Source organism: Neofelis nebulosa, chromosome 5 (assembly GCF_028018385.1).
Source record: "Neofelis nebulosa isolate mNeoNeb1 chromosome 5, mNeoNeb1.pri, whole genome shotgun sequence".
In the NCBI taxonomy this organism is placed as follows: domain Eukaryota; kingdom Metazoa; phylum Chordata; class Mammalia; order Carnivora; family Felidae; genus Neofelis; species Neofelis nebulosa.
In genome coordinates, this window is record NC_080786.1 from 63,893,583 (window position 1) to 63,908,829 (window position 15,247).

At 39.0% G+C, this 15,247-nt stretch overlaps 1 protein-coding gene across 2 annotated transcripts; it reads right to left on the reverse strand.

Moving 5' to 3' along the window:
- Positions 1-2,120: 2,120 nt before the first annotated feature.
- RPL22L1 (ribosomal protein L22 like 1) lies at positions 2,121-5,975 on the reverse strand. Of its 2 annotated transcripts, none has more exons than XM_058730489.1 (4): positions 5,873-5,975; positions 4,195-4,287; positions 3,908-4,029; positions 2,121-2,386 (listed from the first exon to the last, which is right to left on the reverse strand). In XM_058730489.1, the coding sequence occupies exons 1-4, from the start codon at positions 5,879-5,881 to the stop codon at positions 2,242-2,244; spliced, it is 369 nt and encodes a 122-aa protein (XP_058586472.1). In that variant the 5' UTR covers positions 5,882-5,975; the 3' UTR covers positions 2,121-2,241. The 2 variants fall into 2 exon arrangements, with proteins under 2 accessions (XP_058586472.1, XP_058586471.1); XM_058730488.1 differs by lacking the exon at positions 5,873-5,975 and adding an exon at positions 5,373-5,408.
- Between the last annotated feature and the right edge of the window lie 9,272 nt (positions 5,976-15,247).

The following is a 15,247-nucleotide window of genomic DNA, read 5'->3' on the forward strand; positions in this document are numbered from 1 at the left end:
ATTCTTCTCATAATCACTCTATTCCAGGTAGACTCTATACTAACCAGATTCTCAATGTCCTGAGAATTTTACCTATGCTGTTCTGCCTGAAACACCCATTTTCCTTTACCCAGCTAATACCATGTCTGTTCTAGGTTAGCTCAAATACTTCCTGTTACCTTCTTTGACTAGATCAAATCCCTCTTACAAATGCCTCTCCTTTGTTGTACTCAAGTTTCTATGGGATTATCTAGTCAGTTTCCCTCACCATACTAGAGTAGGCGGTTTTTACTCCCTTGTATCCACAATGCTCAACAAAGGAAGCACAGTAGGATCTTGGTAACTATTGGCAGAAAACACGAACAATTCAAACACGGCAGTTAAGAGGTTATTACTATTGTCAGGAAAAGAACAAAGGAGTTGTTGTACTAGGGTAGTAGGTTAATAATATTAGGGACCACTTCAAGTTCTTAATAATCAAGAGAATTAACATTTAAAAATATTTTCGGTTTATTTTGAGAGAGCAAGAGCAGGGGAGGGGCTGAGAGAGACGGGGACGGCATCCAAAGCAGGCTCTACGCTGACAGCAGCAAGCTTGATATAGAACGGTGAGATCTCACCAGGTACAGTGAGATCATGACCTAAGCCCAAGTCAGATGCTCAATTGACTGAGCCACCCAGTAGCCCTTTTTTAAATGTCTGAGAGAACAGTGGAGGGGCAGAGAGAAAGAGGGGGACAGAGGATCCCAAGCAGGCCCCATGCTGACAGCAGAGAGCCCGATATGGGGCTTGAACTCATGAACCATAAAATCATGACCTGAGCCAAAGTTGGACACTTGACTGAGCCACCCAGGCGCCCCAAAAGAATTAACATTAATTATTCCAAACATTCCCAAACCAATAAAGTAAATGTGTACATCAGGTTGTTATAGTCAAGATGCTATTTTTGCAACATGATTCTACTGGTATCAGGGCCTGTGTTCCAAGTACCTGAGTTACCACCTTCAGGTTAGAAAAGGAAAAAGACGCATTACTTAGGACCACTGGAAAACAAGAAAATTGGTACGGCTCTAGTACCCCCATCCCAGTATTCTTTTCTCCTGCAATCTCAATTTTACCAAACCATTCTGCTTTGCTCAAAGACTACTTTATTTGGGGGCAAGGGTCCATCCACTGAGAACTAATCAATAGACAACCACTTTTAGAATTACCAGTAAGGAGGTGTCAAAGAGGGGACAAGATTCTAACTGGCTAAGTAAATTATTCAGACAAGGAACACAAAAGCAGATTTAGTGGGTAAGAGATCAATGGTTCTGACTTGGAAGGTTTTGAGATTCTAGTGCTTACAAGGCATCTGGTTTGAGATGTCAAACAGGCAATTAAACGTTGGTTTAGAGCCGTGCCCTGCTCACGCATAGTTTTTATGTGAGAGTCCGCATCCTCTGAAGCAGAGGGCACAAGTGCTTCAGTTGTGAGCACTTACGTGCAAGAACTATTCTAGGCACTCAGAATTGCCATTTTCTAAGTTTTTTTTTTTTTTTTTTAATTTATTTATTTATTTTTGGGACAGAGAGAGACAGAGCATGAACAGGGGAGGGGCAGAGAGAGAGGGAGACACAGACTCGGAAACAGGCTCCAGGCTCCGAGCCGTCAGCCCAGAGCCTGACGCGGGGCTCGAACTCACGGACCGCGAGATCGTGACCTGGCTGAAGTCGGACGCTTAACCGACTGCGCCACCCAGGCGCCCCAGAATTGCCATTTTCAAAATGTACAAAAATGTTTAAGACTGTCAAGACAATTTAAAATATTTCACTATATAATCATACACAATACTGCCCTTCATTATTTCCTATGCATCACTACATACTTTGAGGACACCCATAAGAGGAGTAAAACTTCAGAAATCCTGAAAAACAAAAAAAAATTCTACCAGCTATACGCAATTTAAATACTGCTCAGGAGCACCAGGGGCGCTCAGCTGATTAGGAGATTGAGCCCTTCATTGAGCTCTGTGCTGATCCTGCGTGGGATTCTGTCTCCTCTCTGCCCCTCACCCCATCCACACTCTCTCAAAATAAGTAATCTTTAAATACTGCTTACAAAAACTATCAAAGGAAAGGCCAGAATCAAGAGGCAGAAGCTTAACACACAGGGTACAGTGTTTTTTTATTCACCAATAAACTAAAAGTCCATTTCTAGAGGTTTCTTTCCTTTGCATGCTTCATTTATTAGCGAGCAAAACCCTGTAAGAGGCTGCCTTATCTAGTCTTCAGATTCAGATCCATCTTCATCTTGACTAATCTGGAAGTAACGAAGTTCGTAAGTCTCCTTGTCAGATGCAACCACACGAAGCCAATCACGAAGATTGTTCTTCTTAAGGTATTTCTTGGTAAGATATTTCAAATACCTGTAAGATAAAAACATGAATTTCATTAAGAAACATAATTATCTACCATGCACAGGATTATCATATAAGACATGCAGTTGTATTCATCTTTAATGTTCCCTCCAAAATATTTCATTTGTATCAAACATTGTGGAAGGTTGCTGGGGACAGAATAATTAGGCAGCTTCTCAACCCCAATTAGAATCAGTTCATGTCCTACAAACCCTATTCCCCCACCTCCCTAAAATAAACGTCCTTTATGTTGAAGCTAAAGAGAGAGCCACAGTAGCTTGCTCTTCAGTTTTACCGCCATAACAAGATTACGTTTTAATTAAAATACATAATCTCATTAGGGTGCCTGGGTGGTTCAGTCAGGTCAACAACTGACTTGATTTCGCTCCAGTCATGACCTCAGGGTTCTGGAATCGAGCCTGGTGGAGGCTGCTTGGGATTCTCTCTCCTCTCTCAAAATAGATGAACCTAAAAGATCAGCACACCTGCAACTAGCATATGGCTCAGTTCTTACAAAAAACTTTCAGCATGGTCTCATTTCATCACTCCAGCCACTCTCTTCCATTTATGCTTTACGGTAATTCTGAACTACCAAGCATTCCTCAAGCTTCTGTTTTTCTTTAATGCCGGTCCCTCTGGCAGGAATTACATCATTCGACTGGCAACACTGCTGATCTCAGGTTCTCTGCAAATTCTTAGCCCGATCTCTACCTTCAACACAGCTATTATAGCACTGCATTTTACAGTTATGTGCCTATTATAAGATCCCTGAGAATATTATGTTTTCACCCCTGAATTCCTAGTGATTAACCAAACAGCCAACAAGCGTCACTACTTTAGTCCAAGCCACTACCATCTCCTCTATTCTCCCATTAAGTTTGTTGTCTTCAGCTTCACTTCTCAACCACTTAATACTGCACTTCACTGTCTCCACTAGAATTTAAGCTCCTTTGGTGGTAGGTATTTGGCTTCTTGGCCCACTGCCGGGCTATCCAATCCTACAACAGTGCTACCATAAAAATTTGTTGAGTAAATTAAATGAACCTCTGACTACCTGCCTATGCTAAACCAACCACCAAAACCTTTAAATTATATATATATATATATATATATATATATATATATATATATATATATATATGAAAACATTTACATTAGGCAAATTGAGACGTTACTTCCAAGTTACACATTAGACACGTTTCTTGCAACATATTCTAATATTAAATCATCTAACATCATTAAAGTTTATATATAATTTGGATTTCAGGGACTATAATGTACTGGACAGGAGCCTATATTCCAGCAAAAATTTATGCTTACTGACAACCGGCCTAAGTAATTGGCCCAGTTACTGAATATATTTTCCATTCACACAGGCTATTAGGAAGTTCAAAACACTTTTCATGTGCATCTCTGAACGTATCAACACATCTATCCCTGCATATGAAGAGAAAATATTAGGATTACGTATTCTGTAATATTCACAATTACCATCATTTCACTAAAATATTATGGGAAACAAATACTAACCTTTTAGAGAACTGTTTCTCAGAAACAACTGTGATTTTATTCTTGATGCGTTCAATGTGAACAACATTCCCCAGATTTCCAGTTTTTCCATTGACTTTAACCTTCTCCCGTAGAAACTGTTCCTATTTTAAAACAGAAAAAATGCAAAACTAGGGAAGAAAACCCTAGATTTTCACTAGGGAAGGTACCCTAGGAATAGAGCTTAGGTTAAAATCAAGAATTATATACTTAAATCATCAAGCACTCTAATACAATGATAAAAACAAGCCAAGGAGAGTGATACTTACAAAATTTCCAGAATCAAAAATTCCATCTTCTACTGGATGAGTAAGGTCCAAATTAAATTTCCAGGTTGACTTCTTAGGCTTCTTGTCTTTCTGCTACAGATAGTTAACATAATTAGGACTAGTCCATTCATTTTTATATTGCAAAACTTTCTGTTATCAGCCCAAAGATGCACAGTGTACTGTGATGTCATATTACGAAATGGTGCAAAACTGTAAAAAGTCGCTTAATTTTATCTATTGGGTATACCCCTTTTTCTTAGTCTGTCAGAAAAGGGGTACACTCCTTAACTTGTTTAAACCGGGTTTTTGTGAAACCCAATGGTAATTCTCCCTGTTCACCATGCCATGCAAGTGTCTCAAAAGTGCAAAACTCAAGAAAGCATGAAGCGTATGGGTAGCCACTATTAGTTCTCTGAATGAGAAAATTCCAGAGAATCCTATATTTACAACTGGAAGAGATTAATAAGAGAATCAATTTACTTTCTACTGTAAATTAAAATTAAACCACGACCTGGGGTTGGTTTGAACCTCTAATCAAGTCCATTCTGTTCCAATTATCAAGATAAGTTTTATGGGCTTTTAGTATTTTCCAGGTCACTGATGTTCAATTTTAAATTATCAGGTACTATTTACTATAGGCCAGGCCCTATGGGAAACAGGTAGTATACACCACTTTGCCCAAGCTCAATTATACACCAGAACAGGATACTCTATCCACTCAAGCCTAGAGAAGTAAATCATTATTGTGTTATAAGAGAGAAAAAGGAGATATTTAATCCAAGTATGTAATTTAAAAAACATATGTAACTTTAGTTTGCCATACCCCAAACTCAGAATTATCACATAATCAGGCTGTACAAGTAAAACGTTGCTCTGGCTACTATCAGTATACATTCAATGTCCTAAAAACAGACAAATCAGTATTCATCAGAGGATGCATCTCCAAATTAGATCCACCCAGACGGATAGCAAGTACTAATGCCAGTTTGCTTTTAGGTAGACGAGTAATTTGCACCAAAAAAAAAAAAAATCGCCTCCAAAACTTAGAACTGGTAAGTTGCCGACGTATACCTACCTTTTCAAATGCTCTTTAGACTGGTTTTGATATGATTCCCTTATTAACAACGTAAATAAGATCTTTTCACGCTTTTTTATCTGCCTAAAGTCGTGACTTTCACCTTTAAAAAAAATTCTTTCATGAAGTAACAATGACAATTCTTCCTTTAGTCCTAAAGTTCTCTGAAACTGTCGTAGCCTCGGAGCTCCCTCCGCGCTGGCGAGGCTATCAGACCGGCCCGATTACCCACATTTCTTTCCTGGTGCAAACGAATAGGACAGCATCGGCATTTCCAGAAGCGAGACTGAAAAGAAAAAGGCCCCAGCGCTGTCCTACTATCCTTGTTCATCGTCGTGCCTCCTCCTTCCTTGCGCTGCCACAGCCACCCTTCCCAAGCCAGTTCCGGACGGAGCTCGAACTCTACTAGACCGCATGGCAGTCTCCAGGAGTCTCGAAAACAACAACTTGTAATTTTAACAACGTGCTTGTGCTCCTAACCTAGTCTCCATTTCAACTCTTCCTTTATCTCGAATGAGAGGTCCCCAACTCGCAAAATTTTTGTAGATGTAAAAATCATCTACACCGGGGTAACACGCTCCCACCCAAAGAACGCTCACTCACCGGCGCCATCTTGAAGGCCAACCGTGGGATCAGAGAGAAAGCTACAGGCGCGCGTCACGTATTTATAGCAAAACGTGCTGCGTCACGCGCTGAGAACGTACGCTCGCTGCCTCCCGGAAGAGAACGTGTGGAGGCCGGTAACCCAGGAAACTGGGGCGTGGCCAGGGTGGATAGGTTTCCTACGCAGTCAAGTTTCCCGGGAGCGCCGGCTAGTGGCCATTGTAAAGTAATTCACGATTTTCCGCTAAAGACAACACTAATCCACGGACCTCAGAGGTCTCTGCAGTTCCTGGGAGGTCGCTCGCAGATAAACACAACCGAGGGATGCAGGAATCATCTTTCATTGATCACCTAGATCTTCTTTCCAATCAGGGCAAGACAATGTCTCAGGGTGCTTTGGGATCTTCTGTCTTATATTGTAATTACAATTATGCAGAGAAAAAGTTACGTCTGTATTCATGTTTCGTCTATGAGTCTTGTTTTCTAAATGACTGTTGAGGGAAGTGTTTCAGGGAGCCAAAATAAATTGGGTTCTTGAGGAAAAAAAAAGCTTCTAAGAAAAAAAAAAAAGGATTGCTCTCACTTGTTCACTTGTAGAGTGTGATTTAATTTTATCATGGGTTTTAGTTAGCCCTGTGTAGAAATTAAGATGGAGTAACTCTTGTGAGGCAGAATTTAGGTCAAGCAGTGATGTAAGCGGCCAAGGGCAGTGTAGGTAAGACCAGGTACCTTCCAAGCCAGTACGACTGACCACACCAAAACTGATAACCAGCAAAACCAGAGGAGGTCTGGTTGAATCCCTTTAAAAAGGAAGGATTTTTGCAGCAGACTGTCAAGACTTTCCAGATGCTGACCCTTTCGTCTCTGACCACACCAAAAAGGCGACTACCCCATAGGTTCTGCCAAATGGTCTCTGGGCAGAACAGAGTTCCTTCACTGCTTGAACATAATAAGCAGCAAGTGCTAAGAGCTGGCCTAGACCCAAGGGAGGCCTTATCATAACTCCACACTCAGAAAATGCTTGCAAGTTTAGTTCATCAATTTCCTACCTCTTGTTTTATCTTGTTGTGTGCTTGCCTTGTGCTTTAATTTGTGTGATGGGTAAGAAACCAAGTTAAACGTGAAATGTCATTGAGTTTGGAATCCTGAACCTGATTTACAATTTAACTTTGCTTTATGATTGAATAAAGCTGATATTACGGAAAGACACAACTCATGTGTGCACCTTCATAGCATGCCCATGATACCCCTAGGGCTCCTGACTTCCATCCAAAATGCGTCCCAATTAGGGCGCCTGGGTGGCGCAGTCGGTTAAGCGTCCGACTTCAGCCAGGTCACGATCTCGCGGTCCGTGAGTTCGAGCCCCGCGTCAGGCTCTGGGCTGATGGCTCGGAGCCTGGAGCCTGTTTCCGATTCTGTGTCTCCCTCTCTCTCTGCCCCTCCCCCGTTCATGCTCTGTCTCTCTCTGTCCCAAAAATAAATAAATTAAAAAAAAAAAAACAAAAAAAAAAACGGTGAAAAAAAAAAAAACAAAATGCGTCCCAATTAAAGTTCAACAAATATTTGATGAGACCTAACTACTAAAATGCATAAAGCACATGAGGGTGATGTGGGGTGGGGACAGTTTTGATGACAAAAGGAAAAAATAGCCTTTGAACTTTGAAGAATTGTAAGTTGACAACAGATCAGAAAAATGATATCCTTCTCAGTATTTTGCGATTTGTTTTACAGAGGTGAAACTATCATACTGGGAGCCAGAGGTATGGATGGGGGGGACTTTTGTTGTTAATATTCAGAAAATTTCCTAGAAAGTAACAAGTGCATATATTTTTTAAAAATTTGTTTAATATTTATTTATTTTTGAGAGAGAGACAGAACATGAGCAGGGGAAGGGCAAAAAGAGAGGGAGACATAGAATCCGAAGCAGGATCCAGGTTCTGAGCTGTGAGCACAGAGACTGATGTGGGGCTTGAACCCATAAACCCTGAGATCATGACCTAAGGTCAGATGCTCAACCGACTGAGTCACCCAGGTGCCCCTATTTTTTATGACAGTGGTTAGTCATAGTGGAAATTATGCTTTAATGAAGCATACAATGTGTAGGATCTGAATATTACTATTGAATTCCTCGGAGAAATCCATTTCAAGATTTTTTTTTTTGGTCGTTTGCCTCAAGAACCAGAATTTCTTTCTCAAAGATTAAGGGAAAAAAAAAAAAAAAAGGAAATTAGCATTTTCTCCCCAAGGGCTGCTCAGGCTGTAGAGCAGAAATTATCCTTGCAGTATTGGGTATTTTGAAAATAAACTGTTAATTGATACACTATTTTATTTCTGTTGTTTTTGGCAGACTTCCATGTTATGACTGAAAAACGAAACAAAGAAATAAACAAAAAAAAAACCCTTTAGGAACTATTAAGTCATTTGTACACAGGAGATATTAAAATGTGCTTCAAACTAGCTAGTAATCTCAAAATAACTAAATTGAAACCATAGTGGAAAAAAAAAGACTTCTCTATTTTTTTAATGCTGAAAAGAATATTAACTAGAAATGTGCAGATGGTAAGATTAAATATTGTAAATAACATAGTATTTCCCAAATTTTACACATGAACTATAAATACTCAATGCCTGTCAACACCCCCTCCTAGACAGTTCTTACTTTGAAATGGATTCTAAAACATATGAATTAAATGTCTGAAAAGAGTCAAGAAAATTTAGAATAAGGAAAAGTTACCTTTCTAGTCATTCAACTATAAGATACTATAATATATCATAGATATAGTTCTAATATAAACTTCAATCATTTGATCTACATGATTCTGGAGCCTGAATAGATCAATAAAATAAAATATAGAAGGACAATACAGCAGATTGGATGGAGAAATCCCTCCATATGTAGCCACCCTAAAAAAAACAAACAAACTGGATAAAACACAGTGTTGTACATAATTTCTAATGTATGATCAAGTTGGTTGAAAGTAAAAATTTTTTGGAGGCAGAGATGACAAGGCATCCTCATGTAACTTTGGGACTAGGATCAGCTCTGCTCAAATAGCATGAGAAAACTTCAACCTAAAAATATTGTTTAAAGAGTGCTTGGACTGATAGTGCTAGGCAAAAGTAAATGTAGATCCTATCTGTATAGATGTACTTTAGATTCAGGCACAAAGCATTCCCTGAGATAAACTTACAGAAATATGAGTTGACAATTTTTTTTTTTTAAATCACTAAATACAAAAGAAAACAAGCTACTATGAATGAAAATCAAACTCCTCCAAAAAAACTATAAAATCAGACCAATATATATTGGAATTATATAGAATATAAAATAAGTGTCTTGAATATATTTAGAAGTTAATGGTATTTCAAATATGGTGAGGGAAACAGGAACAATCAAATTGGCTAGTACTAAAAGAAAATAAGTTCTAGAAATTAAAAATAGAAAACTTCAGTTAGAAAGAGTGGAAGAGTTAAACAGGAGAGTAGCCACAGCCGCAGAGAAAATTAGTGAATGGGAAATTACTTAGAGTGCAACATAGACAAACACTACGCATCTCCAGAAAAATATACTCAAATGACATTGTAGCACAAACAGTCCTATGGAAGCAAACTGCGCAGCTTTTTTTTTTTTTTTTTTTAAATGCCTTTTATTTATTTTGAGACAGAGAGAAACAGAGCATGAGCAGGGGAGAGGCAGAGAGAGGGAGACACAGAATCCAAAGCAGGCTCCAGGCTCCAAGCTGTCAGCACAAAGCCTGATGCGGGGCTCAAACCCACAGACTGTGAGATCACAACCTGAGCTGAAGTCAGCTGCTTAACCGACTGAGCCACCCAGGCACCCCTGCACAGCTTTAACAAAGGATGTGCTACAGCCCTTCTATGCAAACTGTGAGGCACTGAGAGAAACTTACTACTGCCTAAGAATATTGCTTTTGATCCTCCGACCTTGAATGTTCTTTGTTAAATATTTGTAAATGAAAGTTAAGGGCGCCAGGCAGGGGAAATAAATCTGACGTCACTCCTGCTTGTCTTCCCTTTACTAATTTGATTAGAAAGCATTAAACATTAAAACATTAAAAACTGAGATAAAAAAGTTTATGCTTGCTTCAATGCATCTTTTCTCTCTGTGTATATTTAGGAAAACCTTAAATGGTTATTTACTTTTATTATTTCTAACAACTGTAATTTCAGAAGTAAGATTTTCTTGTTAGTGCCGTAGGAATTCTGAATAATTGATCAAATTTTAAAAAGAGAGTAAGTATCTTTTTTCATTGATTATTTTCTGTAATTTTTGTCTTGTTATTTTTAGCTTGGTCATTCAAATTATTGCCCATTTAAATTTATTTCCACCTTTTCACCATTATAAGCAATGCTTTAAGGATCTTTTTAAATTAAAAAAAATTATTGGGGCGCCTGGGTGGCGCAGTCGGTTAAGCGTCCGACTTCAGCCAGGTCACGATCTCGCGGTCTGTGAGTTCGAGCCCCGCGTCAGGCTCTGGGCTGATGGCTCGGAGCCTGGAGCCTGTTTCCGATTCTGTGTCTCCCTCTCTCTCTGCCCCTCCCCCGTTCATGCTCTGTCTCTCTCTGTCCCAAAAGTAAATAAAAAAAAAAAAAAAAAACGTTGAAAAAAAAAAATTAAAAAAAAAAAAATTAAAAAAATTATTATCTTAAGTCAAAAGAAATTCTCATGAAAAGAAATACAGAGAAACAAAAAAGAGAATGCATAAAAATATCTAAAATCCTACTTGCTTAGAAATAGCTTTTTAATGCATTGGGGGCATGCATGTTTGTGAATATGTATGACTAAATATAAATAATTTAGATTACACAAGTAATTACATTCATGTATAAAAATGGATGGTACTATACATGCTTTTTGAATTAAAAAACTTCTTTTAGAAAAAATTACTGTACCTAAAATTGTAAAAGTTACAAAAATAGTTCAAAGAAAGCACACACACACACATACACACATATAAATATAAATGCATAAAAATCTGGACAAAGTCTATATAAATACATATATGTGTCTATATATCCTTTATGCGGATTTTTACTTATTATTGACATTTTGCTCCATTTATCATTTGTTTGTCCTCTTTCTCTCCATCTATATCTACATCTATAAATCTTTGTCGGGCGGGGGGGTGGGGGGGGCACCTGGGTGGCTCAGTTGGTTGAGTGTCCGACTTCGGCTCAGGTCATGATCTCACAGTTTGTGAGTTTGAGGCCTGCATCAGGCTCTGTGCTGACATCTCAGAGGCTGGAGCCTGCTTCAGATTCTTTGTCTCCGTGTCTCTGTACCTTCCCCACTCCCACTGTGTCTCTCAAAAATAAATAAACATTGAAAAAAATGTAAATCTTTGTGGGATGTTTTCTTGATAATTTTCTCATTTATTAAATTTGTTCTGTTTAGGCTCTCTATTTCTACTGAAGCTGATTCTAATAACCATAATTTCCTAAGAAATTATATCATTTAGGTTTTCAAATTTATTTGCATAGAATTTCTTGTTTTACTTTTCTTTCCTTTCCATTATTAGTCATTCCTATTATTTCTCACTTTCTATACTTGTGTTTTCTTCCTTTACCTTAAATAAATTGGCCAATGGTTTGTTGTTATGTTAATTTTTTGAAGAACCTCAATTTTATTTATTTTTTAATTTTTAAAAAATATTTATTTTTGAGAGAGAGATGGAATGTGAGTGGGAAAGGGGCTGAGAGAGAGGGAGACACAGAATCTGAAGCAGGCTCCAGGCCCTGAGCTGTCAGCACAGAGCCCAATGTGGGGCTGGAACCCACGAACTGCAAGACCATGACCTGAGCCAAAGTCGGATGCTTAACCGACGAAGCCACCCAGGCGCCCCAAGAATAGTTTTCTTTTTAATGTTTATTTATTTTTTAAGAGAGAGAGAAACAGAGTGCAAACAGGGGAGGGGCAGGGAGAGGAGACACAGAATCCGAAGCAGGCTCCAGGCTCTGAGCTGTCAGCACAGAGCCCGACACGGGGCTCAAACTCAGAAGCCAGGCCATGAAATCATGACCTGAGCTGAAGTCAGATGCCTAACCGACTGAGCCACCCAGGCACCCCCAGAATTTTATTTTTTAATGTGTTATTTTTCTATTCACCGAATTTTTGCTTTTATCTTGATCATTTCTTCCCATGTGCTTTTAGTTTCTTTTTCTGTTATTTTTCTAGTTTGATTTAGGACTTTAATTTCACTTATGTTCATGCTTTCATTTTTATTGATATAGATGTTAAGGCTACAATTTGTTTTCTACAGCTTTACATACATTTTCTTCATTATCTTTCGGGAATTGCTTCTGTTGTAGTTCCCTTTCAACATAGTATTATGTAACAGGTTTTTAAATTTGCAGGTAGAAAGGTTTTCTTAAATTTCAATTTTAATTTCACTTGGGATTGGTATCAGAATGCTATTTTATTTATTTATTTTTTATTTATTTATTTTTTATTTATTTATTTTTTAATTTTTTTTAACATTTATTTATTTTTGAGACAGAGAGAGAGAGAGACAGAGAGAGACAGAGACAGAGACAGAGAGAGAGCATGAACAGGGGTGGATCAGAGAAAGAGGGAAACACAGAATCTGAAACAGGCTCCAGGCTCTGAGCTGTCAGCACAGAGCCCCACGCGGGGCCTGAACCCACGGACCGCGAGATCATGACCTGAGCTGAAGTCGGCCACTTAACCGACTGAGCCACCCAGGCGCCCCTCAGAATGCTATTTTAAGTATTTCTACCTTAAAGAAACTACCGTTTTCTTTGTGCCCTAAATATTCTTTTTTTCCCCAAAAGTTCCATTTGCCTTTGGAAGAAAGGTATATTCTCTAATATCAGAGTGTTAGTGATATGTACATAAAATCCCCAAAAGATTTACCTTATTGATTGCACAGCAATTAAAAGGAACTAGAGTGACAGCAATTTTAAGTGAAATTCACACACATAATCGTGAACAAAAAAGGGCAGACAGGCTATCAGTGTTGGGTAGGTGAGCCTCTGTTCTCCCAATTAGAATCTGGTTAGGGATCTGATGGCAACCAAGGTTGCCAAGCTTTTCTGGCCCTTCCAAACACTGGGGCACAAGTCATTGTGATGCTGGGATGTGCCCATGGTGTGGCCAAAAATTATTTTACTGGATCCAGAAATAACTCTCAAATTGGACAACAGATTGATATAACCTTGTAGGTGAGTCCTTTTCCGCCAGTATACACCCAGTGGTTGTAACTGATCCTGCTGAATGTATCATGGGAACATAAACACACCTCATCTTGTGCTTAGCTTTATTGCACTTCACAGATACCGCATTTTTTGCTTTTTAACAAATTGAAGGTTATGGCAACCCTGAGTCCAGCAAGCCTGTCGGCACCATTTTTTTTTTTTTTCCAAAACCATTTCCTTACTTCATATTTCTGTGTCCTTTGGTAATTCTCACGATACTTCACACTTCTTCATTATTATTATATTTGGATTACTGAAATTTCACAAAACTTTAATGGATCAGAGGTTGCTTCTTATAGATGAGCAAGGAAAGTGGGTTTCCAAGATGCTGTGAAAAATCGCTGAAATGACAGCAAAGGATTTAGAATAGAATATAGTCAATACAGCAACAGCGAGGTTCGAGGTTTGAGAGGATTGACTCCCATTTTGAAAGAAGTTCTATTGTGGGTAAAATATTATCAAGCAGCATCACATGCTACAGGGAAATAGCTTATGAAAGGAATAAGTAAGTGATGCAGCAAATTTCATTGTTGCCTTATTTTAAGAAATTGCCACAGCCTCTGAACCTCCAGCAACCACCACCCTGACCAGTCAGTCGTCATCAACATCAAGATAAAACCATCTACCAACAAAAAGACTGACTTGCTGAAAATTCAGATGAGGGTTAGCATTTTTTTGCAGTATTTTTTTAATGTTTATTTATTTTTGAGAGACAGAGAGCATGAGCAGTGAGGGGCAGAGAGAGAGGGAGACACAGAATCTGAAGCAGGCTCCAGGCTTTGAGTTGTTAGCACAGAGCCCGACACAGGGCTCGAACTCATGGACCAGGAGATCATGACCTGACTGGAAGTCGGAAGCCGGACGCTTAACTGAGTCACCCACATAGCCCATTTTGCAATATTTTTTAATTCATGTGTGTACATTATCTTTTTAGACATATGTGACTGCACATTTAATAGACTACAGTATATAGCGTAAATGTAACTTTTCTATGCACTAGGAAACAAAAAAATTCACCTGACCCACTTTGTTTCAATATTCACTTTCTTGCAGTGGTCTGGAACCAAACCTGCAATCTGAGGTATGCCTGCAGATGTTATTTTTGTTTATTTTTAATGTTTATTTCTTTTGGGAGAGAGAAAGAGTGTGAACGAGGAAGGAGCAGAGAGAGTATCCCAAGCAGGCTCCACACTGTCAGTGCAGAGCCTGACATGGGGTTTGAGGCTGGATCTCATGAACCATGAGATCATGACCTGAGCCTAAACCAAGAATCGTATGCTTAACTGACTGAGCCACCCAGGCTCCCCTGCCTGTAGATGTTTTAAATTCCCAGTGGAACACATACTTTAGATAGGCAGTCTGAGTTCTAAATGTGGCAATTCCACAGGACACCTCCTATTTGGATAGAATGTTTAATTAAAAGGTTGGGGATGGAGGAGGGATTAAGATAGGCTGACACATAACAAATAATTAGTCTTTTCATGCTTTTTCCCCCTCCCATGCCTCCCTCTGGGAGCCTAGGCTACTGGTATTTGCAAATGGCAATAAAAGAGTGTGGTGAGAGCTGGAAGACTCTAAACTGGTGCCTCTCTTACTGCACAATTATCTTGCTGATTTTGGAAGGTTATGGATATCGGTAATACTAGTTATGGATACGAGGTCACAACTGCCATGGTAGTCCTGGCATGGCTCAAATGTCAGGGAGTGAGAGGTGTTCTAGAATGGTACAGTGTGTCAGTGTGTAAAAGGAAAAAAGGGTTGAGCCATCTAGGGATGAAAATGTCCACATGGTGTTGATTACACACAGAATTGGAAAAAGGATGAAGGGTTTGTTTCAGGGACTCATCACATCATTCACATCACTGGGGAAAGAGAACAGCAATGCTGGTAGGGAAGGAACACCTCAGACACTGGGAAGGTCAGGGGTAGGGGAGGAACCCTTAATTGCCCTTGCATTAAAGATCTCTGGAAGAATGCAAGGAAAAGGATGAAGATGGAAAGATGTTTTTACTCTTGTAATTACAGAATTTTGAATCATGGGGCTATTTTACATATTTTAAAACTATTAAAAATTTTAAAATGAAAACAAAACTATACCTAAATCTGGAACTAAAATGTAAAAATTACCATTCCCAGCCA

Excerpts from the sequence above, each read along its gene's own strand:
- RPL22L1 (XM_058730488.1), bottom strand. The coding sequence starts at position 5,393 with ATGAAAGAATTTTTTTTAAAG. Across the intron at positions 4,288-5,372 it reads TGAAAGAATTTTTTTTAAAG|CAGAAAGACAAGAAGCCTAA; the intron begins GTGAAAGTCACG and ends AACTATCTGTAG. Across the intron at positions 4,030-4,194 it reads TTTTTGATTCTGGAAATTTT|GAACAGTTTCTACGGGAGAA; the intron begins GTAAGTATCACT and ends GTTTTAAAATAG.